This window comes from Nothoprocta perdicaria, unplaced genomic scaffold, assembly GCF_003342845.1.
Source record: "Nothoprocta perdicaria isolate Ctin4 unplaced genomic scaffold, notPer1 scaffold_2, whole genome shotgun sequence".
NCBI classification, from domain to species: domain Eukaryota; kingdom Metazoa; phylum Chordata; class Aves; order Tinamiformes; family Tinamidae; genus Nothoprocta; species Nothoprocta perdicaria.
Window position 1 is genome coordinate 4,354,046 of NW_020455204.1, and position 27,960 is coordinate 4,382,005.

The following is a 27,960-nucleotide window of genomic DNA, read 5'->3' on the forward strand; positions in this document are numbered from 1 at the left end:
TCAGCTCAAAGTGTCTTTCTCTGCTAACCAGAAGCTGGCCGCAAGCTGCAGGGGGATGACCACAGATATCACAGTGATAGCGAAACCGGGCGGCGGGGCTGCCGCTTCCTGCTCCGCTGCTCTCCCAGGCGCTCACAAATGACTCCTCGTCAGGAAGCTGCCTTCGCTTACACAGGCTGTCTAGGGCCTCACGTGGCCTGTATTACCCACTGCTGTCTTCAAGGCATTTCAAGGCAATCATTTATTACTCTCTCCTTGCCCGCTGCCCAGCCCTTTACAAATGAGCCAAATCAGGGTCCTTAGTGGGAGGGCAGGAGGACTGGAACAAATGTGTGACCACCCACCATCCCTCGGAGTCGATGCCTGCCAGCGCCGCGGCGCACAGCGGCCTTGCAGAGCTTCGCTGCAATGCTCTCATCTTCATGCTCCAAGCTCTTTGTTGTAAAACCAGTCTGCTACTTGGCCTAGATGTCATTAAGCAGCTTTGGAAGAGCGGTCTAAATACTGTGGGGAAAATGTGTTCTGCGGACTGGAAGAAGAGGTTTGATCTAATTTTGACTGTGAGCTGACAATCATGCTTCTGTCAACACTTGATTGTATTTTGCTTCGAAGAAAGCTCACACAGGAGTGCTTTTAAACATCGTGGATTCTGAGAACAAGTTTGGAATCTCTGATGCATTACAATAAGAGTGTCCCATTAAGCCCAGCTTTTTAGCTGCATATGTTGCCAACCAGAGTCTGAAAGATGAGGCAAAGCAAAGAGGTTTCCCTAGTGACTTAAGGTGGTGTCCCTACCTAGGGCACAGCCATGAGGGCACATGGCACTGGGGACTTACTAGGATGGCATTGGGGAGTTCGGACACAGAGCAGCTATGTTAGCACTTACATGAGCAGCCTGCAAGTCACACAAGGCATAACGGAGCAGAGTTAAGCACTGCAGTAGATGGCAATAGTTCGTAGTTGATTAAAACAGACATATGCCTTACCCTCCTCAACGTAACTATTTCTTTATCCTGCTAATTACTGCCAGGTCTGTAAACGATGCCACATGACTTAAACAGCACAATACTCGTTCCATACTATCCTTCAACTTAAAGTTTTCCAGTTCTTACAGAATGGCTCCAAATCTTCCTGCTTTGATGAGCTGATTTTAAAGGCAGAAGCAACCATCTCAACCTCTGCTATGGCTTTGTGCAGAAAACTTGAAGGGCCACACCAGAATTTCCTAATCAATCCTTATTTTGGGGGGGTTTTCTTTTTTTTCTTTTTTTTTTTTTTGCTTACAGTCAGCAAAGCATGATTCTAAAAAAACTAAACTGGGGTTTGCAAACACCTCACATCTACACAGTCCTAACAAGTTTCTTGAAGACTGCCAATGTCGAGAGACTTTCTGGAGAACACATGTGGCCAATAAATCAGACCAGAACATTCCTCAGCACACTAGAGATCTACATTGCAAATATTCAGGCATACAAAGAATAAAGTCTTACCCACAATACAGTAGAGAAAAGGAATGCAGACAGCAAAGGTACAAATGAGGCTACATTCCTGCAGAAACCACCGCAGACATATCCGCAGTGATGTAACGATATGTGAATTTTCCATCATTCTGGTTGCAAAACTCTGAATAATCACAACTAACAGTACAGAAATGTATCTGGAAAGAATTTATAAATAAAAGTTAATTCCCTTAAAATCTAGCAGAGATGTCACTTGAGCGTGTAACTCAGCAGTACCACGTGAGGACAGCTAGTACGTGCTGATATATATATATATATATTTTAGACACATGCTAAAGTCATAATCAAAAGCAATTTTGGGCTCCAAACTGACCTCAGGGTTACCAGACTCTATGGCAAGCTGTTCCTTTTCACTGGAAGTACATTGTACAGCCAAGATGTTAGCACATACACACCGGATGGACCACAGATCTAATTAAAAAGTAGCTTTGGTGCATGTATCTGTTCCAGGAGCAGGTTAGTAAACCAAACTTTAAAAACGGACTGAGACAGAAGGTGCTCTAGAAGCAGACAATTCCCACAAAGACAAAGCAGAGCTAAGAGCGATGAGCGAGGGTTTTACTCAACCTTGATGCCTTTGACTTCCTGACCTGTGATAAGTTGAAAAAAAATGAGAGAACAACTGCAGTCGGATGAAAACCCAGCAGAACACAGGGCACTTCCACTGTGAATGGAAGTTGAAAATGTCTCTCAAAAATTAGTCACATCAATCAACAAGTTTTAAAACAAGACTTATAATGACCATACTTCTGAGTATAGCAATAACTGAACACCTGAACCACAGCACTATTTCACTAAAGCCGTGTACTAAAGAGAAAAGCCCAGCTAAAAACAGAGAATACTTAGCCTTACAAGTCGCCAAACTACTGCAAAGGTCTCCCATCCCTGCACGATTCGTATCTGATGCCAGAACTGCACACAATGGAACAATTTACATTTTTGCCCTTGCCCTGCATTCCTGGGCTTTCTYGAAGTCGGTCCTATTATGTTATTTAAGAAGGAGTCCTTTAAAGATACTTTTATTTATTTGCCCTCAACTGGAAGGAGGGCATGTGGGTGCTAGYTCACTTTCTGAAAGGTTAGCAGCAAGCCATTGTAGCTGGAAGTGTCTGTAAGGGCTGCGAAGCTGAAGCACTAGAGTGGTGTGAGGCAAAAGCAAGGACGYTGTGTGAGATACATTTCACCTGGTCGACTGGGATTTCTGTCTGGATAGTCCTTCTCCAGTGAAACAAGAAGCACAGATGAGAAATCCAGTCTTTCAGCAACTCTTTTACTCCTGTGGTAAGAGCTTAGCTGTTTTCAGAAAGACCCTGCACAAAGCCTGGTCTCATCCCTGAACTGCCGGGCTGACCTGCGGTGTTTCCCTCCTTGGGAAGCTCAGCGTGATGCAATTTCTCGGCTTTGTTTCACCCCATGCTGGGAGGAGGGTTCCCTTTCTGCTAAAGACACAAGTACATCCGCTCGTTTATTTACATCTTAGTAGCTTACTATGCTTAAGCTGCTCTGAGACATAAAGTGGGAAAAAGAGAAATCCTGACCTGCAGYATCCACTAGGTTTCCCCCATCTGCAATTTTTTGTAGCAGGGCCAGTGCAGCTTCAATGCGTTACCCAAAGCCTCCCAGCGTGTCCCTGTTGTTGTGCTAAATGGAAACTGCGTCACTGTTTTCTGCGTGGAGAGTCAAAGAATTGATCAAGATCTCTCTCCAGCCTTCAAAAAAACAAACCTCAGTCAAAAAAACAGGAGGAAAGGCAGAAATGCACGTGATGCAATTGAACAAAGACCACAGCAGCCYACAGGGACCTTCTTTATACTGCAGGGTATGCAAAATCTAGTCCCACCACCAACCCTACTAGTTTATTTGGTTGCTGACAGGAAAAGGAAAACCATCTAGGGACTGATTAGCCATTAAACCCAGAATATATGGGGGGAAAAGAAGATTTCACTGAACAATTAAGTATTTTAAGTCTTGTAATGCATTTATAAGACAGTATTTTCTTATGCCAAGGGTATGCACAACAAAGTTGTGCAAACCAAAGCCCTTTTCCTTGTTCTCTCTTGTTCACATGCTATTCAAGCCAGCCAAACACACTGATTGTCTTTTAATTTGACAATAGTATTCTGAGATAATGTCACCCAATAGTATTTTGAGATAATGTCACAGTTGCTTCCTCTGCTGCTCCCCTTTTCTCAGTGGTTTTGGGTGTAGTCTTTTGTAAGGGCATATTGAGATGCAAGATAAAACACAAGAGCATGAACAACCCCCCACAATAATTTCCTCTGACGATCCTTTTGCAGCACAAAACGTAACCGCTGGCCCATCCCTGCTCCTGCTCAAGCCTGGAAATTGCCTATATTAACCCGTCCTGCAGGTGCAAAGCCCGAGCACTGCTAATGCACGAGAGCAGCACAGAACGAGAACAAAACAGAAGCAGCCCCTTGAGAGGCCCCTGCTTAACCCCTCTGYACTGTGCTCCATTAACACTGGGCCAGCAGCCTCCCGCATGCTTTAATTGCCTTGTTGTTGTTTTTGGTAAAGGGAAAAGAAAGGAAGTTAAAACAACGCACCAGCTTGTAAAAAAAGAGAACAAGGAGCACAAATAACAATGTGAGGAAAGGCTGAGACAGACAAGCCAGGACCTTGACCAGGAGACAAGGAAGCTATAGCAAATACACAACAGCTGCCTCGGGGCAGACTTAAAAAGAAAGGGGCAGAAATACWGGCTGGATAGTCTCAAAATCCTCTGCTTTTCCTCTTCAGCAGCGAGTAATCCTAYCCAAGATGGTGAATTCAAGATAACTCGACATTTTGGGGCGCGTGGCTGCTTGCAGCGAGGCCGTCCTGGCCAGAGAGCCCAAGAGCATCCAAGAGGGAAGTATAGCAGTGTCTCTACATCACAACAGTGTCTTTTGAGTCAAAAATGCCACCTATGTCCCCTGCCTCAAGGGGACCATGAGGGCTTGCGGTGTCCACGGGCGCTTGTGGGTTTCTGTTAACCTACTCTGCCTGATCTTGCTTGTGCCTTAGGAACACAGGGGGCCCTCGTGCAGCGCGAAGCTCCACACCAGCCCCTCGCGGCCACGCAGACCAAAATCCAGCCAGAGAGGGGCCTTTGTGCTTATTTATGGCTGCGGAGATGAGTGAAAATTTATGGGACTTTTCATCATAATTAAAAGCAGAGGTCACCTAAGAGGAAACAGGTTTTCAGCAAAGGGAACTTCTAAAGGAAAATGTGTTGTAAGGATGTTTGTGGACTTCAGCATTTGTAAAGCTGAAGTGTGCAGTTTAGTTATGGTTGCACTTCTGCTTACGCTTTTCACAGGGTATTTCAACCCCCCTCCAAGAGCTCCCACCGATGTGGACCAAGACACGTGCTGAGCAGGGGCCACGGAGGAGCTCGGCTACAGCACAGACCCACGGGCTCCAACCCGTGCCCAGGCTGCCCGCCAAACCCATCCAGGCGAGTTAACCCATCTCCACAGGTTGTGTCGGGTCATGATATTTAGGATCGCAAGAAAAAAATACGAGCAAAACGCTTTGGATGGACACCCACGGCTATGTTCCCAGCCCTCTGAAATTCCTGCTACCTCAGAGGGAGAACCCCTTTTAAAAATATTTTTCATTTCTATTATAATAATTATTTTTCTATTCTTTCATCCTCTGTGCTGTAATTGCTCGTACAAGCCACATCAGTCTTTTTTTTTTTCCCTCTTTCTAACTGAGCATCTGTCTTCAAACAAGAGCGAGTGTTGCTCCCTCTGAAGGGGACCTACTTGTGATTCTTTTTCTTGTCCAGAAAACGACAATTATAGCTCCTCTTTAATGCTGGGCATCATGGCAAAGCGAGTGAGCAATTGATACTTACTTCAGAATTATTACCCTCTTATTCATAAATCTTGTCCAGAAAGTCTTGCTCATGCTGCCARCCCATAGGCACATTATTACAGGAAATATGTATTAAATTCACTTTTTTATCACGCAACTTTGGCCCCAGCTCAAGGAGTTTTAGAGACATAACAAGAGTCCCATTTTCAATACTGACTTTTAGTAAGAAAAAGTCTAATTTATCACAGGTCCTAAAACACAATGATTTTCCCAGGCCAGCTAAGAAATCTTACCTAGCTGCAGAGGAGAGATTTTTCATGAGCATATGAGAGACCAGCAAGTGGAGGAACCCCATTAGTTACAAGTGAAGTTTGCCTCTGGTCACTGCCTGYGCTCACACACCCACCGCTGAAGCACCCTCAAGAATCTGGCGCCAGAAATATTACATATTTTTAATGATAATTGTGTTGATCCTACTGTAGAAATCCATCCTTCTCAAGACCCCAGTTTCTGCATGGAAATCACAAGGATTCTATAATGAGGTGTAYATATATWACTRTATATATGTATATACACATACATGTATGTGTATAATGTGAGATACTGGTTTCCAGTGCCCAGCAAGGAAAATGTGAAAACAACAGAATCTGATGAGCTGCCAGGGACGTGACTAGGCTGCAAAGCCTTTGGTGTTTTACAGGTGTTTAGAATAAAAATCAGCTGCCTTTGTTACCAAGTGTACATTACTGTTGTTTTTTTTCTTTCAAAAAAATCCTTTCAAGAGCAAATAAAATGAAGACCCCTCATGCTCCTGCTCTTTTGTCCAAGGTCCACTCAGACAAGGTGATTCACTGCATCTTCCTTTGCCATATGCTTTCAAGTTTATTCACTCCTGCATTTTAGCCTCTTCCATTTCAGAAAGGGAACAGCTGCACATATGTTCTATAAATAAACACATAATTTATTGGAAGAGGTTTTTTGTTTATTTTTAAGCTACCACATATTCTCACTTCTGTCTTCCTCTGCACTCTCAGCAAAAGTGAGTCAAGTTCAACTGCAGCTTGAGTTTGTCTATACCATGTRCTGAACGTTACAAACAATTGCTGCATTTTAGCTCTTCAAATCAATATAYTCTGTTTGTACTGTGCTCACAGTAACTGCTTGCTAAGGATATTAGGTCCTGAGTTGCATGGCAGCTACCAGAAATAAACTTGAAGAGTGGCCCACAGAACGGTCACATCTTCAGTGATACCTGAAACACTCAACACACAGCTACTGAGTTCCAATAATTCTACAAGTTGTGGGTTTTTTCTTTTTTTTTTTTTTTTCATTAAACAAATCAGTACATTTTCAGGTGGATAAGTCTCTCTCATATTGCTACCAAAACCAAAATCTGCTTTGCCTGTTCAGAGGACAGACAGTCTTTTCTGACTAAACTCCCTGATCTCATTTGTGCGTGCAGGAAGTGTGACAAATGGCTAGAGTAGTTTATCATGTACGTGTGACAATCAAGTCATAAATGGAGAGCGATATTAACCTCCATAAACAAACGAGCTTTCTACATCTAGCACAGTGGAAAGGATATCTCAATAAGATAAGCATATGAAACACRCTACTGATGAGATAAGGAGTCTGCAAAAACACTACAGTGATAAACATTGTTATGTTGTTATGCACATAAAACATTACTCAAAGCTCTAATTTGTTAAATAAGTTTGTAAGAAATTTTGTCTGGCCTATCTAGGAGAGTCCATGTCTTGCACGGGAGTATTTGCTGAGCAGCCTGCTTTGACCACATAGACAGACCTTATTCAGATGTCTCACTGTGGCACAATCTCACTGTGGATTGAGATTTTTGATAAAACAGCATTACTGCAGAATGCAAATCCTCTTTCTACAAATCTGCATTTCCTTAAATTTTGTTGTTTCTACAAATGTTTTGCCAAAACAAACTTTTCTGCAAGGACAGCTGAAGCAAGCAAATAGAAAAGTGTGCAGATTCAAAGGGAGTTAATTAAAAAATGAACATGTACAAAATATTTGGTGGTATTTAAACAGCTGCTTATGAAACCCAGCACAAGCGCTTCACAGAGGAATGGAATATATCTTCATTTTGCAAGTGACAGACAACATAACCCTATGCAGAAAGCAAGAGGACCAAGCAGATCGCCCACAAAGCACAGGGAGAACACAGCTTCCCCTGTGCCTCCTGTGGCACTGTTTTTAACATGCTTCAGCATCTCTGGCAAACAACCTACTCGATGTAAACAGGGGCAGTGCCAAAATACTGACTTAGTGTTTAACATACAGCTGCTTTCATGAGCAAATGAAAAACTTTGCAGTGTATTGCAGGCAGCCCCTGGTTTGGGGCCAGCTGTCTCGAGCTGGTGGCTTGAACGTCCCTCTGGCACCTGGGAGAGGCGGCTTGCAGCGCGGCTCGGGCCAGCGAGCTCTGGCAGCGCTGCAAGCGAGAGCCTCTGCCCTGTGCTAAACCAACGCCGAGCAGCACCGGCGGCTTAAGGGAAGGGGTCAGCCTCAACAGCTGGTACACGGGGAGGCAGAAGGCAGCTTAATAGGGGAAATGACAACCCAGACGGAAAAGCAGCCCCAGCTCACGCTGCTCATGCTCTCCGATTGCTGCTGTGGCATGCACCAAGTTACGCGGCGGCTAAATGAAAGAAACTTGTCCCTGCACATGCACAGAAAAGGAGCTAATTGCTTAGAACCTCTTATTTGAGGGAAATGTAAATTTCTAAATGACCAGCTATGGAGGAAAACAGTCCAATGATTTATTGGCTTAGGGACTCTAAAAAGAATTCCTCAGCTTTTTTCCATTAAGATTTTGAAACCAAGGCTATAGCCATTGGGAAATTATTTAATTCCCAAACTGTGCTCTCAGTCATAAAATCTGTGAGGATGATGCATTCTTATTATGTGGTGCCACAGGCATGCATGGCATTTTACAGACAAACAGAAGATAGAGCATCTGCCTTTAGACACTTAGGAATCCAGCTGCCCATGTATATGGGGAGCAGCACTCGACTGCTTTGCAAGTGTAGATGTGCAACTCCCTGCTGAAACAAATGCTCTTCATCAGGCTGTGAGTTAAGTAATGCTACTCACCTGGGCTGTGGGAAACACTCTAATAGCAGGATGCTTATGACATGCATGTTGTTATTGCCTAAAATTTGTGGCATCATTTCATAGAGCTTGTAAGGTTTTTAAAGGAATATATTATTTTGTAATGGTGTTATGATTCAAATACACTTAGGGCTGTATTATGAATTTCTGCTAAGAATACGTAAGATGGCATCATGTGACAGTGCCACTATGAAATCAGAAGTAATCTGTAACTTGCTAAACAATTTCTACTGTGTGGGCTAAAAGCACTGGGTAGGAACTCACAGGTTCCATCACACAATTCTAAACATACAACATAAATTCTCGGAAGAAAATCATTCTTACAATTATTGARGATTACAAATTATGTGGGAAAAAACAAACACTGGATCTCTATATCCACTTCATGCAGTATCTACAAATCAAACTTTGTTCTAATCTACTATTAAAGGTGAGCACTTACAGCTTTTAGGAAGAAACAGGTCCAGGCAGGAATTGTTAAATGGATTAGACAGCCTCACTCAGATTTGCATATAAGATAAGCACACAGGTTCACCTACAGCTTTTACACTAGTAATTAGGGAACTCTTGACTTACTGGCTGAAAAGACAAGGTATCATCACAGACATCTATGCATCGTACATTTGTTATGAGTTAGATATAACTGGATTCAAGGAGTTTTCACGYTGACACTACTAAGCCACTCACACCCTCTCATTTCTTACATTAACCTGCTCGGTATCATCTTCATGCCTGCCTTTTCAGACAGCTGAGCAGCACAAAAGTACCCAAATATACAAMTAATTATACAACCTCCGTATGAAAAAATGTCATTGTACATATGAGTAATCACATGTGAATAGAAATAGTCAATTAAACATCACTGTTACATTGCATACACGTGCAAATGTGTCCCAGCCCTGTAACACCAGCCCTACAGCACTTCTTATAAGAAAGACACAAGACCAACAACCTCACTCTCCTCTGAAAATGAGTATTTTTCCCTGCAACATTGTCTTATAGCTCAGAGTTTGCAAACAAGAGATAATGACTTTTGTTGGGACTGGCAGAGGGTCACACCTCTTTCTAAAATGCAATAACTTTGTGTTTCATCTTTTTATGTAAAACACAAATAAACTGCACRTGGGGGCTGGTGAGGTGGAGGGAGGCATCTCCCACCAGTGCTGAGAACTCTCCCTACCGGTGTCCTTTATACCCAGGAGAGGGCTGTCCACTAGAAGAAAGCCATTCCCAAAATAAACCACCAAAACCCCTTCTCCACATGGACAAAATTAAATTCAAGAAGCCCCCCAAACAGACTGCTTAATGCTCTGTCATGTCAGTGTTGTCCTGGCCAGGGATAAGACAGTCCTCTACGCTTGTTTTTTTCATTTCTATGTTCTGCATTTCCTTCATGTCAGTGGATATGCAATAGGTAGTGTAAACCTCTGCAATCAACATCAACAGAAGTGAAAGAATTAGCTGTAAAATGACTTACGGAGTAGCCTCTTCCTGAAAGCGATTGAGCAGAACTCTGTGGGAGGAAACAATATGCCACAGTAAGTAATGCAAGAGATTCTCTGTAATGTAAGATAAGAATCATTTTGAGATTCCCTCCCCCAGCCCAATACTCCTCTGGGGAAAACTTCACAACCAGAGCTCCTCCAATTATTTTCTGACATGCCGCACGCTGCCACAGGAGTAACAGCAAAAGAGCATTTCCAGGTGATGGCTCCAGGGCAGTTTCAGACAGTGTTTCATAAACTACAGCAGGGCTTCCACAGCACCTTCCAACTAAGGTAAAAGCTTTCAGTGTGGAATGCATTTTCACACGAACAGAGACTCCAGAATGCATTTAATATGCATTGAAACCATCCCTCATCTGTACATAACTGCAGCTCCCAAGGAAGGTACCCCGTCAGTAAGGACGTGCTCCTCAGGGACTTGCTGGGCTGGACTTGCAATCACGTAGCCACATACCCCACTTTCCATCCCTCTCTGCACATTCAAGAGCCTCCAGCCTTCATCGCTGCAATATTTCTCTACGACAGCTCTATCCAAAACAACAATAGCAGCAAACCACTAATTTATCATCTCTCAGAGCTTTACTAAGTAGCCTGTCCCTTTTGAGTAAGTTAAATTACACTGTTTACTTTTGCTCTTCTTTGCACTGCCTCCTGCTCCTCTCTCTCGAGCACATCCTCACCTACTTCACTGGCTGCCAAATCATTTGATTCTTTTCCCTTTCATTATATTATCCCCAGTGACTTGGATCTTCTTCCCTTCTTTTACGACTCTATTTTGGCTCTCAGGAGCAGCTAAATGAGCTCTGCCTCTGCTTCCAGGGGCTGGTTTATACCTTCTTCTTGGAAGTGAGAAACAGAGCCTAAAACAGTAGTGACACATGACGAGGAGGGAGCAGCACCACACGACCCAGCAAGTATTCTGCAGGCCAATCTCCACGTGGGATTTATAGCCATGATGCCCTGACTAGTCTTATCTACCCTGTTTCAGAGACTGGTGCTCTAAGGGGTGCCAAAGCCTCAACAAAAATGTGAAATTGTTCCAGGCTGATCTTGAGGATTGTTTGTCTGCCAAAAGTTATTAGCAAGTTACTAAATCACCAGAAGAGCTCCCCCAAAGCAACTGATGCGAAAGGACTGCAGGCTGTGCAAGCACTTGTAATATCCCACCAGTAAGATAACAGTTGCTCTGTATCACCAAATTTCAAACTCTTGCACTTAGGCAAAGACAGGTCTCTTGTCCTTCRTCCCCTGGAAACGCTGCTCCACTGTCTTGTAATTGCCCTAAACACCAGAGAAGCAACTTGCCAGTCAACCACCCACAGAGGAGCTTCCAAAATGAGGAGGAGGCAACAGCAATGAGCTGCAAGTGGGCAAGCGGCCTCAGAGGGGCCCAGCAGCCTCGCCACGCGCCCCACTGCTTGGCACGGGGAGGAGAGCCGAGACACATCAGTTCTCAGCTAAGGCGGGAGCAGATACCGCTTCCCACCACGGGCCGCAGCACCCGCTGCTGAACCACGGGAGCTCGGAGAACCCTGTCCCGTGGGGAAAGATTGCTGAACAGCGAAGTCTGCAGCAGGAATAACAAATTAAACCACTTACAGTGCTTAACCTTCAGCCTCTTGAATATTACTACTGATTTGGCCTCTGTCTCCAAACACCACAAAGATGCAGAGTTATTTATGAACCTTCTTAACGTAAACCATCTAGAAATAAAGTTATGTACTCATGAAGTGAAGGGCAGTAGCACTTATCTCTTCTTTGAGATAYTAAGATAAATCCCTGCCTCCACTTAAACGCTCAACCCCCCTAAACTCCATAGAATTCACCACACTGGAGTGAAARAAAAGATTATCAACAATATCCTGCTATCTAGTCAAGTATGTTGAACAGCTGCTATCTATATATGCAATTATCTGTTCTGACACTTTTGATAGCTTGATCAGGCAGTTCACCTAAAGTATATGGAGAAATGAGGACAGAGGAAATTATCTGCTCTGAGAAGTGAGAGAAGGAAGGCAGAAAGGGCAGCATTCCCCTCTCTTTCTCCCTGTCAGTTCAGTTCTAACAGAGACAGACAAAGTCTAAAAAATGACCAAAATCAAAACCAGCAGATTTTTTTTTAAAAGGCCTTGGGAGAAATCCCCCCACTGAATTTTCACTTTAATGCCTTTGTTTTCCATTTTTAAGACTCGTAAATCCCCAAAATATTTTTCAGGGATGGAGCAGACCTTGAGATAACAAATTCAAGCGAGCTAACCAATAGACCCACTTTTCTTGAATAACTCGGATAACTTTAAGGGGTGCTAAGCTGTCCAGGAACCCTGGGGTTTCTGCAGACCACCAACCTAAAACCACTGAGGAGAAAAGAATGAAAATAATTGCTGAATAATGTGTTACATCAGAAATGATTACAATCAAATGGCAATTTACTTTGGCATTTTTCACACCTAAGAACTTCTCTCTCCCTTACAATTTTAACACTAAATTTCCAGGAAAGCAGGGGGGAACAATCTTTTCCCCTCTACATTTTTATCGCATGCATGAAGTTAGTAAACTTCATTCTTTGGATTTCAACTCTAAAATTCTTCCCAATGCTTAAATTCATGCAGAGCCTATGCTCCCCATAGCTGCTTGCATGCATTTTCTGTGCATTTAATACAAGCCTCTATGGCTTTCTATGTTAGCTGTGAACACAGAGGGCTGTTTAGGAGAGTCCAAACCAAATTGCCAAGCACAGCAACTTTGAAAGCTGCAGCAAGTATCTGCTATGAGCGCCAAAGAAGAACAGTTTGTGTGCAACTGTGATGGATGTTCCTAAGGAGAAAATCTTTTGGGGTTGATATAAACACAGCTGAATCCATATGTCTTTATATCAAGATCAAATAATAAGGAAAGTAATCAATAGGGGCTGCAATATAAGAAATCTTAGTGGAAGTTTAACTTGGCTCCTACCCAAGCTAGGAGAAACCTCCTCTGACTATGAATGAGTGCTTGTCTAGCAAGAGCACTCACGAAGGCAAAGCTCCAGCTGGAACGACTCCTGCAGACTCTTACCTACGGGACAGGAGCGCGTGCCGACACGGAGAGCTATTGGAGAGGTTCTGGTTCCAAAGTTCCCTTGCCGTTCCTGCTGCGGCCAATGCTCTCCTCCGGAGGCACCTTGGTGGCAGGCAGGTTGGCACCCAGCAGCAGGGCCACCCTCAGCAGCACCCGCCCCGTCAGACACTGCAACCCAAAGCGGCTCCCGTGGAGCCAGTGTTTAACCCAGCACCAAAGCAGGGTCGGTCTGGCCCATGTGGATGTGACTGGAGGACATGTCACAGGCCAGGGCTCGGCACCATGCCGGGCTTCACAGGGCAACGGCCACGAGCTGGGGGCTAAACCAGCGGGGTCTGGGCATTCAAGGATGCAGAAGGGGAACGGCACTGCTCGATGGCCTTTGTGCTCAAAGATAAATGGGGTATAATATTTTGCAGATGACTTGCTCTTTTACAGCTAAAAATTTTTGGTTCCTTTTAAGCCCAAGGTTAAAAACAAAACCAGACAGCACAGACAAGACATTTCGGTTATGTCACAGAGTGAATTATTTCTATCCTGGGATAGCTCTTGTGTTAATTATGCTGGATGTAAAAAAATACGCTTTTCTGGCAGTACAGACAAGATCTTATTGTCGAAGAACTTTACTACCCCCCTCCCAATGTCCTTGAAACCTTAAGCTGCAATGCAATTTTATATAAAAGATTCCTTTATTCTTTATAAATGCCACGGTTGCGATTGCGGAAAGAAAATCACGGCAAAAATCTTGCCAATAACTTTCAGCAGGTTTTCCAAGATCATCTGTTAAATTGACGGGAAGAGTTATTTCCCTTGTATAAATAAAAGCAGGGCCTTCCATGGCATTCTCAYGGAGCAAACGAAACCAGGGCACTGTCCGCTCGGAAATGGAGGCAGACAAAGATTTAGACTTGCCCAGGGTCACCCCAGGAGACCATAGAGAGAACTGAAATCCATTTTGCAACTCTTAGTTCTTCTTCCTTGCTGGATCCCAGGCCTAAACTGACCACACAGTCCAAAAGAGCAGCCTGAGGTGGCATGGTTGGCATTCAATTGAATTAATTGATGATAYGCAAAGAACTATTCCTTAATTATATTTTTTACATTCTTTGGGAAGAAAGCTCATCTCAGCTGCATCTGTTTCCAGTATGTATCAATTGCTCTGATTTTGTGCTCAGATCTGATTGAGATATAAGGAAGCAAGTAAGGAACCAGTCTATCTRGTCATTTATTCATGTTGAATATCCAACAAGAGAATACAAGGTTAGTCTTGATTACTAGAAAAATGTAGTATTTCCTTCTCCAAGTACATCTTTTACAAAACTTGCCTGTCTTTAGATGAAAGAGGTAACAGGAAAGAAGGAGAAAAGGGGCATGGTTAAAAGATACCCCAAATCTTAATGCGGTTAATTTTTACAGTTAAATCCCTGTAAATACAGTGACCTCAACTGACTTGCCGAAGGTCACGCAGTGCATCTCATGTCACTGGAGACAGCCACAGAGCAGGAGGAAACAGTTGCTGGCTAGCAGGCAGCAAATCATCTTTCTCATTCAGTAAGCCAGGCAGCCGTGTGAAAAAACTCCCCATTTCTGAGATGTGCAGCACGTGCACAAATGCTGCTCCCATTCACACTGTTGTTCTTTGCACCAGCTTCCCAATGCCTCCCTCCAGCTTTCCTCACTAGCTACGCTCCACCGCCCAAAGCTTCACGCAAATCATTGCGACTTTTCTCGTATTTTTTTCTGTTGCAGTGGTTTTTCTGCAAGCATTTGGTATTTTGAAGGAGCAAAAGAAAGATGTACAGAGCACACTGTGCAAATCAATGGGTTTCATAGACCTTATGCATGTGCTGCTTTCCAAACCTACTCCCTAAAACTCAAAGTTTGACAGGGAGTCTTTAAGCTCTCCTGTTGCTGCCTTTACCACACTGAATTGCAGGCTGCTCTTACGCAACTCTCTTGACTCCTTGTGTTTGCATCCAGCGACTGGGCTGAGTGTGGCAATCCCTAAACCTCCATTTGCACRTTCATGAGCAGAGACCTCTGCCACATTCTGCACTCTCCCCTGACATACTCAGAGGGGCAAAAAGCCACAAATGGAGGTGGTTGCAGCTACAGCTCAGCTGCTATGAAGTTTGTGGAAAACTGCTCTGCTAAATACTCGCTAAATGGATAAAGTCCTTGCACCATCCTGCCCAGGACCGTCCCATGGCCTTGCTGTCYCTCTGCTCCCCACAGCTCCGTCCCTCTCCCCAGGCTCACAGGATGTCTCGGCGCAGTCCTCCGGGCTATGTGCAAAGACATTCCTGCTAGCAGAGAAGCACCCAGCTCGCATCCAAGGGCACCACCCTTGGCAAATAAAGGGCAGGAGGGTCCTGGGTGCTTGCAGCGCCCTCAGAGCTCTCACAAAGCCTTCCAGAACCTCCCAACACACCAGCCATCTCTAACACTGCCTGCTACTGCTCCCAGGTTATCCTGACCGCACGCGTCCCAAGCTGTTCCCTTCCCCAGCCGCTGACCCAGCACAGGGTGCAGGCATCCCACATGTGCCAAAGATCGTGCAGTGGATAAATAAGGAACTCTCRTCCTGTCCTCACTTCAAAAGCTCATTTGATCGTGCTCCTGGAAAGGGACTTCAGCCTTGGGTGCATGTCAGGCACCTACAGCCGTGTAACCCTGCTGCTGCTCGAGGTCCCTTGCGCCAGGAGGGAGAGCGTGGGGCAGGACAGGATGGGAGGAGGAGATGGTGACCGTGACGGCAACAACGGAGGGCAGCTCAAGCGAACTGTTCAAATYAAAAACCACAGGAGTTACTTTGTATTCATCTACCAGAGAGAGTTTTATATCTAGTCTATATAATATGCTAAGCACTTATCAAAGAACATTTAGAGACGGGAAAATCACTGTGTTTTCTAAAAGGCTGCTTTCTGTTTATTACGTTTAAGGAAAAACAAACAAGCAGGAACAGAATTAGAAAAGATAGCCTGGGGGACGGGAAACGGGAGGAAAAAGCGCTGAACAAGTTAGCGGCAGCGCTTGCTGCTTTTTCACACAGCTGAAGTCAATTCCTTGAAAAGGAGAGTTTTGACTCTTAAGTGGCCAGCACCTCTCGCAACATATTTCCTAATCAGTGAGTATTTATGGTCGATATTTTATATTTCCAATTTCCCCCTAAGGGCTCGTGAGAAAGCAGCACACCTGCCAACCTTTTCAGCTGGGCCAATAATTGCCAATTTGCTCTTTGCCTTAGTATATCACTCAATTTAGCCCTGGCTGTGCCCTGCATACATCCTCATTCATCTCCGTGCCCCCATGACAATTAGAGTGTTAGCTTCAGCTAACTAGGGCAACTATTCTACTAGGGTTGGAAGACAATTATTAGTCTATTTTCCCATCTTGTGGCAACAAAATTGAGAATCCATGACAATTACATTCAGTAATTCTGCACTCTGCCGCCTGCTCCCCTCTCCTTGCCCCCACCTTCCGAATATTTCAAATTATCACAGCTCTACTACCACATTCAGATTTTCCATGTTCACAGGGAGTGAGGGTTCTATTTAAATGATAATGAGGGACGATCCATTCAATTTAGTGAGGGAGAAAATCCATTAAAAAGCAGGCAGTTCTTAAGCTGATGGGTCAAGAAAAAGATAAAACCCTTTTCTTTAAAGCCATTATACAAGGCTCTGTGTGGATTTTTTGGACTGTTCAGGACATCAGAAAAGATTAGGACAATTATGGAACACGGAAAAAAAAACAAAACAAAATGCCCAAATCTTCCACTTTTACTTGGGTCAACACAACAAAATAGCAAAACGGCTTATCTGCTTCTTAATTCTCTGGTAACTTCCAATTACCTCACCATGAAAGACAGCAAAGGAAAATCCCATTTTGGAAAAAGGCTGTTGACTCCGTCTTGCTTGTAGAGGACCCCGGCAGCATATGTCTAATAAGGACTTTAGCTTTATAATGGATTTTAAGGGAATTTTACCTCAATGCCCAACACTGGCAAGTGGCAAATTCCCCTCTCCCTTTCCCCTCACCACAAAGTCCCTTGTGCAAACCTGAGTTAAAACTTCCTTGGTTTTTCTGCTTATTAAAGTCCATCGGCTGAAGGACGAGACCAACCTCAACAAATCAAACCCTTCTAGCCAGAGATGATTTCACTGGATCGTAATAAGCATCTTTTTTCCCAATGACCCATAATAAATGGCCCTTGGTGTAATGTCTGGAGAGATGAACTATAGGATACAGATGGTCTCCTATGATGTTCCTTCCCCACAGAATTTCCATTATATCAAAGACTGAAGCCAAACACACTGCGTTTCATCACCGATGGCTGGTGGCTACGCACATGCTCATGTGTGTGCAGGACACAGTCAATAGAGTGTAATTATTTCACGACAGAGCGGGCCACCTCTTGCCTTCATGCTCCATTAGAGACTAACGACATGCATTAATGYAAATAAAGACCAACTTACTGGCGTCGCACTGAAGAAGTCCCTCAAGCAGCAGCTCGGCCMCAGGAGCTGCGCTGCCTGCAGCGGGTGCCATGCACCCAAACGTCGCAGGCAACGCGGCTTCCCCACGCGCTGCCACGTGCCGCAGAGCCGCCAAATCCGCCTCCGCCCGCCTCGTTTACCCCATGGCAACTCCACGTTGTGGAATAGTGATGGGAGGGGAAGGGGGCCTGAGAAACTTGTGAAGGCCAAATGCACTGGGAGCAGCAGGAGAGACCCGGGGGACAGCGTGAAGCAGCTGCCCCCAGAGGTGGTCCAGGGCTCCACAAGATCCCATGCATGGTTGGACCTCAACCCATACTCTCTATCCAGGAGGAAAAGCTGTCCCTGCCTTCCCTAGACAGCCTTACTGCCTGATGGGCTTTTAAATCTTCGGAGCACGAGGGGTGAATCAGGTCCCTCACTCACCATCTATTAAGATTCCCTGCGAGGATGCTGAGCTGCAGAGCAACACGGGGACAGGCCGCAGGCTGGGCACTAATACCCTGCATGACTCGACACGCCAGTGCCGGCTGATGGGCTCCCCCTGCCCTGCTCACTAGCTACAAAACGWCTGAGCCTCATTTCTTTGCACACAAATTGGGAAAGCGGCTCATTGCACCAAGGGGACTTCCTAAGACTTTCTGACAGCCACTAAATAGACTACAGAACATTTACTACTACGTGCAGAAGCGTTAATATGTAATTAGAGCTAAATTGCACTCGTCAAATAATGAACAAAGTGTGTTCCATGATTCATGAGCCTTCCTTTGCAAACTGTTTAATTACTAATTTGAAAAATTCTCCTTTGCAACAGGTCGCCGGGTCAGCAGAGCTCCRGAGTGCCCCAGCCTTCAGGCACTGCCTCCACGTCCCTGCTGACCAAGAAGGGCCAAGTACTTGCTTCCCACTGAACAACTCGCCTTGAAGATGCTGAGGGCATTAGGCACCACAGTTCAATTCCTACAAGCTCAACCTGAGACGTGTGGGCAAAGGGAGAGGCAGAGATAAAGCTTTAAGTGCTGTGCCTTAATGAGAAAAGTCGCTGAGGCCACTTAGTGCTTTGACCGCGGCTTGTGCTCCAGCCTGCACCTGCCCTCCTCTCGCGGCCCATGTCAGGGCACAGCAAGGGCAGCGCCCGCCCGTCGCACACGGGCCGTGAATGGCCAAGGGGCAGCCGAGAGCCTCAGAAATGCACGAAATCGGCGCAGAGCCACCTGAGAGCACTGCTGACCAGCAGCACCGCCGCGGGCACCGCGCGCAAAGGCCATTTGTCCCCATCGCCGCCGCGCRCGGATCCACAATCCTGGAAGCACAGCACAGGACGTGTTATTTTCCTCTTCCTCCCACTGTGCAGGCTGTTTACAGCGCCCCATTCGCACTCAAAACATGTAGAGAGAATTTTCCCCCGTCACATTTCCCTGTCAGAGCTGTCAAGCTGAATCCCGCTTTAATCTGCCAAAAGCACTTTTCTGCTGACATTTTTAATAAATACTTTCAGCTTTTAAACACATTTGTGGGAGCCATTTTTCCCCCCTTTTCTCCCTTCTCCTCCTGTAGAATGGGCTCTGAAAGCCTTAATAGCAAATACATTACACTTATCAAAGGCTTTCCCCCCTCTTCCTTTTGCATCCTGAAGCGGAGGTAGTGTTTTCAATTTTAAAGCTAAATTAACTGTCCAATTGAATTTAGCTGGTGTGAGCCGTTTTCTGTGACAGGTTTTAGTTATGAAGCATATTTTACATTAATAGAACTCAACATGAAAACCACTCGCTCTGGGATTTCAGTGGCTTGCCATTGAAATGGCAAATTTAATATTTCAGACATGCTCGTGCCAGCGTTTGATTATTGTTCTTCATTTAAATCTCTCCTAACGGGAAAGGTCCTAATTAGTAAAAAATCATGTTTTAATGAAGGCAAAATGCTAATTGCTAACACAAAAAGCCTTCATATAAAATTATCCCAGCACTGCCATTGATTTCTTGGTGACTCAAAAGCCCATTTGTGTGTTTACACACTAAGGCACCGTTTGCTTTTGTTTTATCATAACATTTCACTCAACATACTATCGCATTTCTTGAGAGAAAGACAGCTCTCCCCTCAAAAACCTTTCTTATCTTGGAGGCAGGAAGCATAAAATTAGATGAACTGACTTTGTGCCCAAAGTATGTAATTATGTGCAGTAGCTAAAACCAAAAATACCGTAAAAAGCTTTTTAACACAAGTTCTATCCAAAGGAAAGAAAAAAAAAACCCAAAACATCAAGCCGTTTCTCCCTGAGGAATAACAATTCCATTTTGCTTTCCCATCTCTGATCTTTTGCTTATCATATTATTTGCACCATGATTATAGTGTTTGCAAGGCAGCTCAACCACTTATGCCATAACACTCAATCATGACATAAAAAAAAAAAAAAAGTTATTACACAGTGACCTCTGGATGCCAACATTTGTTCAGCAAGATTTATGAAAAGCCGTGTCAGCAGCGGGATTTGCTGCGACGAGGCGCTGCGTTCTCCTGAGTGGTACTTACATCACTGAGGCGGTCCCTGGAGCTGCTCCGCTGCGAGCTCGTGGCCTCCCTGATGCTGTCCTCCTCGCTATTTCTGCCACTTCTGCTTGTAGGGACCTTCATCTAGAGGGAGAAGAAGGGGGGAAAAAGTGGGTTTTCAAGCACTGCTCTGCCACCTGTTCCCGAGGTCACTGACGGCGGTTTGTTGACGGTTTCTCTCCTACACGCACAGCACCGGGGAGAGGATGCTTGGGAGTGCGCTGAACGTGTGCTCAAGCACACATCTCCATACTCCCTGTCCTTAACACGCAAGCAGCAGCAGCGTTGGCATGTCTGGGGGCAGAGGCTGTGCCCCAGGCCCTTGGCCTCACGTGACAAGGKAAGCCCCTTCCCCCAGTCACTACCGAGACGGCGTTAGGAGAAGCACCTCAGTGTCCGCCCCAAGTCCTGCACAACGGCCAACACACGGCCTGAAAGCTGCTCTTCAGGTGATGCACCAAACAGCCAAGGCTGGCTCCCCAACCATTAAATCACCAATGTTCCTCTGCTTGAAGGTTGCCTTGTGTTGGCACCCAGGACACTAAGTCCAAGTGACACTGCTGGAAATCGCAACTACTTTGAGCTCACACGTGCAAAGAGCAGCAGGAGGAGGAGAACGCGACGGCTGTATCGTCACAGCTTCACTCCTGGGCTCATTTACTAACAAATTATTCTGTTAATTCCYTTGTGAAATATTGGGTAGAAATAAGTGTTTAATTTATTAATAGGTTCTGTTCATATCAGCTTGGTTCCATTTAAATTATACTATTGAAAATGTCGTCTTGTACAAATGGGTACTTTTAACGGCAATAAAATCCTCTTGTTTCATTCTGTCCTAGTCCAGGGCAGAGTATCCAGCCTGGAAGCTGGAAGGATTCGCTCGTGGTGCTCGGGCACAACCCCAGTGAGTTCAGAGAGCTCTGCTGCTTCCAGGGAGCCCAGGCCAGGCCAGCACATATAGCCTTCTATAGCCACATATACTAACGAATGGAAGAAATATTATGCTTGTGTTCAAGCACGATTATATTTATCCTTAAAGGTCTTACTCTGTTAGTCTTTCTGCTGTCTTACACATCAGTGTATTTTTTTTTCCTATGGAAAAGACTTTTAGACTCAGCCATTATGTGTCAATAAGCCATTTTGAGGCATCAGCCTCCTTCAGTCATCCAGATCTTCCTGTGATCACCTGGAAATAAACTTTGTGTTCCTGAGTCATTAGCAAGTTCATTGGGAACTCCTGGATAAGTATTCCAAACCTGCCAATCTTAAAATGTCTGGATATAGCAGCTAATGTTAACATGATCTTTGGTTTTCACTAAAAATAGAATGATTTAATCATTAGAGAGAACTAYAATTTCCCAAACACAGCACATAAATAGATGTTGAATTTGCTCTTAGATTTCCCATCCATAACTCCATAGCTTCCACCTAGCACCACRCTAAAGCTTGTCAAAATTTAGTGCTTTTACAGCTCTCAGACAGAATCAAATTAATGGAAATATAAATGACTCAATTTCAAATCCTTTAACCTTCCCAAATTTAAATGATCACCAGAACTACTCACATGGACCTAACTGTCAGCTCCTTAAAGTTAGCAGACTTACCTAGGCTTTTAGCAGCTCCCAATCTTTTGCTCTTTCCCTCGAGTTACAGTGTGCTCCCAACACCACCTGTTTCTTTTCTCCAAATTTCATTAAAGGCAAACTACACCTACACACACGGTAACAAATTGAGACAATTTGACCTGACAAGGTCTTGCACGGGCAAGCAAATTAGAAGCATCACTGCTGCCATTAACCTTTCCAAGTAAATATCAATTATTAAACTTGCTGCACTACCTCTGTCCCCAGTTTGCTGCTGTGAATTAAGAGGGTCATCAGCCTTTTTGACAGATCTTGTTCATTTACACCTGCTGCCTGCCAGCAGGGGAGCCCGCACACCCGCAGCCAGCGCGCTGAGCCAAGCTGCCTTAATTCATCAGTAATTACCCTAATGAGCCACATGCAGGACCCAACTAGGAGGACAAGTTGTTTTGCTAAATGGATGCATTGGTTTCACGGGCACTCTCTGCAGCCGGGGGTATTAGCAAAACAGTCAAAAGCTTGTTCCGTCAAGTTGCTTGTGGCTTCCTGGCGTGATTTCTAGTAATTTTCTCTGGGTGTTTTTGCTCATCTTGCAGAAATTCCTCCTGACTGAGTTTTGCCATAAAGACTAGTGCTTCTGGAGCCCTGGGAAGCCTGTGACTTGCTCAGCTCCTGGCACCGCGATGTCCACGCCCTAGGGCACAGGGCCCCGGCGAGCGGCTCCATCGACACCCATGCAAACCACCCTGTGCCCTCATCAACGCACTGCCCGTGGCTTATGCAGGCACCAACACAGACTACCGTTAGACAGTATTTCCAGTGTGGAGCCAAGTAATCTATCTAAACACAGAGCGAAGAGGAAGGGAGGAAAGCTGCATTCCCACCTGGATAAGGCTGCCCTACAGYTGTTCCAGAAACACCTTAGAATTGCTAGCAAGAAGCACGCAGGAGAAAAAAATCCCCTCTCCAGTTTGTTGCCATTAGCTGTTCGGAGGTATTTAGGTAGCTTACAACTATATTCTGTTTTGATGGGACCAAACATCCTTCTCCAGGCCCGGACAGACGGTGTTTTCCAGCAAGGCCTGCAGAGCTGACAGAAAAGCAACAGAAGCAGCAAGGAAGCAGCGCTCACCAGCCAGATTTGGATATACCCAAGAGCAAACGCTGTGGGTCTGCCCAGGGCTTCTTTAGGAGCCATCTCGGAAGCAGAAGGTCTCCTCGGAGAAGCAAGGCACGTGCTCACAGCCAGGCAAGGCCCTGCTGGGCACCACACACCACCAAGCACCAAACCTCCATCTTGATCGCACCTCCCACGTGCGTCCGAGCCTACCCTCTGCCTTCACATCTCCCATCACTCTCCTCCCCACCTTTCCTCACAGCCCAGGACGGGACWTATCCCTCCTCATGGGACAGGATGAAGCCTAAAGGCCTTTACTTTTAACTTACTTTTTATCACCGCTGCTCGATGGCAGCGGAAGGGCTCACGTGAGCTCGGGGCGCCCGTTCCCTCATGGCGGCCGCGCAGCCTCGTTACTACCGACCGCGCCTCGATCCAACCGCCGCCACCCAGGGCCAGAGGAGACAAATCCCCTTCCTAAGTTGTTGTGAAAGGTGCCGGGCTGGCCGACCCTCACCCCCATTAACCCAGCGGAGCAAGTTCACTCCTACAGGGAGCGCGGCAGTCTGCGCGGCGGCCGCCTCGCACTGATCCGGTGCCATCTCAATATATTTGTTCATTATCTTGCGCACACACAGAAGCGTTTGGAAATGTACTCGGGGCACAGGCCAAATTGAATCATCTGCCTTCATTTTCCACACGATCTGAAGCTACAGCTGCTACAACAGGCTGTGGGATTTTTGTTTTCCTCCCTCACCGGTTTTTGCGTTCCCTGCTTAAAGCTGCCATGGTTGGATTTGAACCCTCCTGTTGTTCCCGCGGGTTACAGCTGCTTTTCACAAAAATGGGTCTTGCAGACACACACATCAGGTGGAAAAATATTACAAATATATATATATCAGTGATCTATTTCTGGGCTACTCTGACAGCACTGCAGAAAGCAGCAAGTCTTAACGAGGACAGACATAATTAAAACGCTCCTCTCCGGGATGCCTCTTCTGACAGCTCAGCCCTATTGACCACAGGTCCCCTCTCGTCACCAGCGGGACCAGGCCTGGGACCAGGACCAGCTCCAGCTGCAGCCCCGGGACCACCGTGTCCTCTCAGGCAGACGTTCGCTGGAGGCAACAGCTGCTGCCATTGAGAAGCTTGGGAAGCTCCGCTTTCATGTGTGCCGAGAGAAAGGCCAGACCAAACACAGCCTTTGGATTTCAAGTTTTCCTGACTTAATGGCAAATCTACTTTGGCAYGAGCTGCCTGGAGATAAGGCAGTTCCGCTGAGAGGCACCCAAGACGCCGAGCTGAGGTCCAAGCCCTCGGATCTCGGCGACAGGGATGACCCACCTTAGTGCGCTTATGAGTCTGAACCAGGCTGCCGAACGCCACTTTATATCCAGCTGCCATGGGATGAGTTCATCACCCACGCTGCCAAAGGACCTTTTTTTCCTACTGCTTCAATAGCGCCATTTAAAGTACATATAAATATATATATATATATATTTTTTTTTTTTTGCACATAACATTTCCTACTAATCAGTGTGATTAGCCAGGGCTATGAGGATTATTAAGACTAACTATTCCAAAAATTGCTGGAAGCTAAATACAAAGGCTGTTGTCTTCCCAACAAAGGAGGAAATGATGCTTAAACTGTATTTTGGGAAGATTTTTTTTGGATAGCATATGCTTGCCTTTCATTAACAATTCCCAGATAAGCTGGTGTTTCTCTTGGTAGACTATCAGCAGTAGCAGCTTTTTGCAATAGGAGACAGTAAACTACCTTAATAAATATAAATGGACAATTTAATTAAAATATATTGGAGACTTGGAAAAAGTACTGTTTGTGGACAAAACAGTCTGTTAAGGGATTGCACTGAAGGCTAGTTCAGTGTATTTTAAGCAGGCAACAATAAGTGGCAATGACATATACCGCACAGAGCTCTACCTCAATGATAAAAGACCATACTGAAATTATAAACGTCTGTTTTCCAGGAGGAAGGGAAAAAAAAAAATCACTGAGCTGCCTCTGTTTTTAATGCTTTGGAACAAAACAAACCATTTGGCTTTAAAAATGTTCTTCTTTAAACCTGAAAAGACCCATGTATCAAAACAAGGTGGAATCAGCTAAACACATTACTTCTGACTTGTTTCCTTGAAAATCCARCCTTAATGCATTCTAACAAAATTTATCTATCCCAAGCATACCTCATAATGAGATCAACTGGGAAAAATATCAGGCTTGTTTGTATATTTTATACTTGCTCTAACTTGGCAGTTTGGAGATTATGTATTCCCCAGGTCCCTCCTTAAATCGTTTCACACGCTGCAATTTGATTTTCTTTGCTTGCCCTTTTCCACAATTTTTTTGATACATTTTATTGAGTTCTGGCTCAGAGGGAAACGTTCCCTTTGAATTAAGGGTGCAATCATTTTTTTCCTCTAAATAAGGACATATGGCATAGAAAGCAATGTTATGGTCCGAGGATTTTATGATTGAAGTAGGACTCATTTTAAAAAATGACAGTAGCATCAGGTTAGATTAAACTAGTTTTTCTAATTGGGTGGTACAGCTGTGTATGTTGTGATCCGCTACCTTGGACTATAACTCATTTGAAATACAACACATCAATTTTTTTCTTCTTGTGATGAAGAGACGAGCAACAAAAGTGTTATGATAGAGAAATATTTCTTTTGTTGGGTTTTGTTTTTTTTCACATTCCTTCAGGAAAATGAATTATTTTTAGAAGCATGGAGTTTCATCACCGGACTGGTATCCAGACTACTGGTTTTTAATCTTGACTTACTAGTTTCCTAATGATAAATTACTTAACCAATCCATGCTGCAGTAACCTAACCACGGAGGATGGTGGTAAGAGATGCAGAGAGACTCAACGTTACTAAAGGATTTCTATGTTYGGAGGCTGCTGGTCCAGTTGCTATAGGCTGCTAACTACTTGTAAAAAGCTAAGATTTCGGAAAAATCACACTACTCAAAAGTTAATGTTAGCTGCTCAGCTACTGGGGTCACRTTAACCATTCACTAATAAAGTAATTAGCATCTCAGTCTCAGCACTTGTTCCTAGTCAGGAAGGACATAATCAGTCTTTGGAAATAACCCCGGACCCCTCTGGCTGMCACCAGCAGCTTTGCAAGAAGAGGTGGGCGCTGAAGGAGCGGGGCACTGTCCACGGGCACTTGTGACACCTCTCCCATCAGGGCCATGCAACTGGAAGCTGAAGGCTCGTTGTGCAGAAGAGCTGCCGTGTTAGCAGCATGGAGATGGAGAGCTCTGCAGAGAGGCTCTGCACTCCCTCACGGGGGACACCCAAGCAAGCAAGTCACCTTATTGGGRCACCTTTGGCTGTGTTTATGAAGGTGCCTGGAGGCACAGGGAGACTGACTGAAGAGCTGCAGCTTGTGAAGCTGACAGATGACGCTGAAGTCAGACCCGGACAAGAGAGATTCATGAAAAGCGCCAGCAAAGAAGACAGTGTCTAATASTTGTCGCACCAGCTGTAAGTCTCAGACAGAAGTTGGATGCTCTAACTACACTTTAATTTCACTACAGGTCTAAAGGAATAACGTCCAATAAATACTCCGTGAGAGAGCAGAAAGGCTCTGTGCAAGTTATTAAACCAGATTTGTAGCCTCAAGTTTCACATTAAGGTGATTCAAGCCCATGATTCTCCCTTATAAAGGGCCTCCCAATATGCATCCATTGAGAAGCTGTTTTTGTTGGGTTTTTGGTGAAGTACAATTAAGAGCTGCAGTATAAATCGGCATTGAGCGTTACCAGTCCTGAGCTGCTGACCCTACTGAAAGGCTCCCTGCAAAGCACCAGSCTCTGCCTTGGACTGAGCATCAATTCAGGATGGAGAAATCTCTTCAGCTGCAGCCCATGGACTAAATTAGGCTGAGTTTACACAATGGTTTTAAGCACCATGTAGGAGGCAATCAGAATTGAAAGCTTTAACATTGCTGCCATCTACACAAACAGATATCATCTATTAAAGGCTAATATCCGCAGCTCTGATATTAAAAGTAAAAGTAAATTTAATATAAATATCATATTGTTCAAAGCTGCAAGAGATAGCTCAAACTACATAAGGAAATTCAACCAAGATGACTCTAATATACATAATATTTCTCCGCTACTAATATTACCCTTCAAAAGTGAGGGGCTTCTTCCTGAAGTGAAAAGGTTACAACAGTCTTCAAAAAGGTACTAAAATACATTTGATAAGCAAAACACTGAATGCACCTGGGAAGGAAACATGGACTCACTGCCAGTGTTCTGGTTACAAAGAGATACTAGACAACATTTGTTAAGAATAAACTTTATAAAAACAAAATCCAGACATCTTGCACAAGCCTTAAAAGAGCTGGGAGACCATGTGCTACAGATGTTAACTTTTAATAGATCTTGGAATAGCCATTAAGGAAAGTGAAAAGGGCAAGTTGGGGAGAAACATTTCACAAGGGCCACCAGGACTTTCTGGGTAGCTACTGGCACATTACCCTGACACAAACTATGAGTAGGAGACAAAAAAACTAAGTCATACTGCATGTAACTGACACAATTAAGGCTTTTATTTGAGTCAACGAGTATTTTTTGGAAAATGACTCATGTCAAACAAGCCTGGTTTCATTTCCTTTGATAAGTTTAGTTGAAGAGGGAGCCAGATAAATCTGACTTGTTTAGAATTCTTAGTGTACACATACTGGAAGATATTCTCATAAAAAATAGGATTGTATAGCCAGTATGTTCCCCATTTACAATATGCTTTATTGATATGTTCTCAAAAAGTCATGTCGATAAGCAATCACTAATGTTTGCTACAGAAGGTAAAAGGATTTAAATGAGGCTTGTGGTTATTCAATGGTTTCATCAATACTGCAGAAAAATATTATTAAATCCACCGCTGATAAAATTCACATATGCCAGTAGTATTTGTTAACAAGTAAATAAGGATGAGGAGGGGAAGGCACTTTGAGACAGCAGTTCAGACTCTCTAAAAAAATGTAAAATTCTGATTGAGAATCAGAATGRGAGTACAGAACAGCAGCAGTAAATAGTAGGAGGATAGAGAGCTCAACTCCAACTATAGCTTAACAGAAACAAAGATCACCAKACTTGATTTTACCTTTATAAAAATTTAACTATGTTGA

The 27,960-nt window shown here is 44.6% G+C and overlaps 1 protein-coding gene across 3 annotated transcripts in view; it reads right to left on the reverse strand.

Moving 5' to 3' along the window:
• FBRSL1 (fibrosin like 1) overlaps positions 1–27,960 on the reverse strand; it is a 460,961-nt gene that overhangs the window by 243,539 nt on the left and 189,462 nt on the right. For 2 of the 3 annotated variants that reach the window (XM_026037565.1, XM_026037563.1), the window contains exons 3-4: positions 20,077–20,178; positions 9,964–9,999 (exon numbers count right to left, since the gene is read on the reverse strand). In XM_026037565.1, the coding sequence (XP_025893350.1) occupies positions 9,964–9,999; positions 20,077–20,178 (138 nt within the window). The remainder of the gene's footprint in view (positions 1–9,963; positions 10,000–20,076; positions 20,179–27,960) is intronic. The other variant, XM_026037566.1, reaches the window with a different exon arrangement.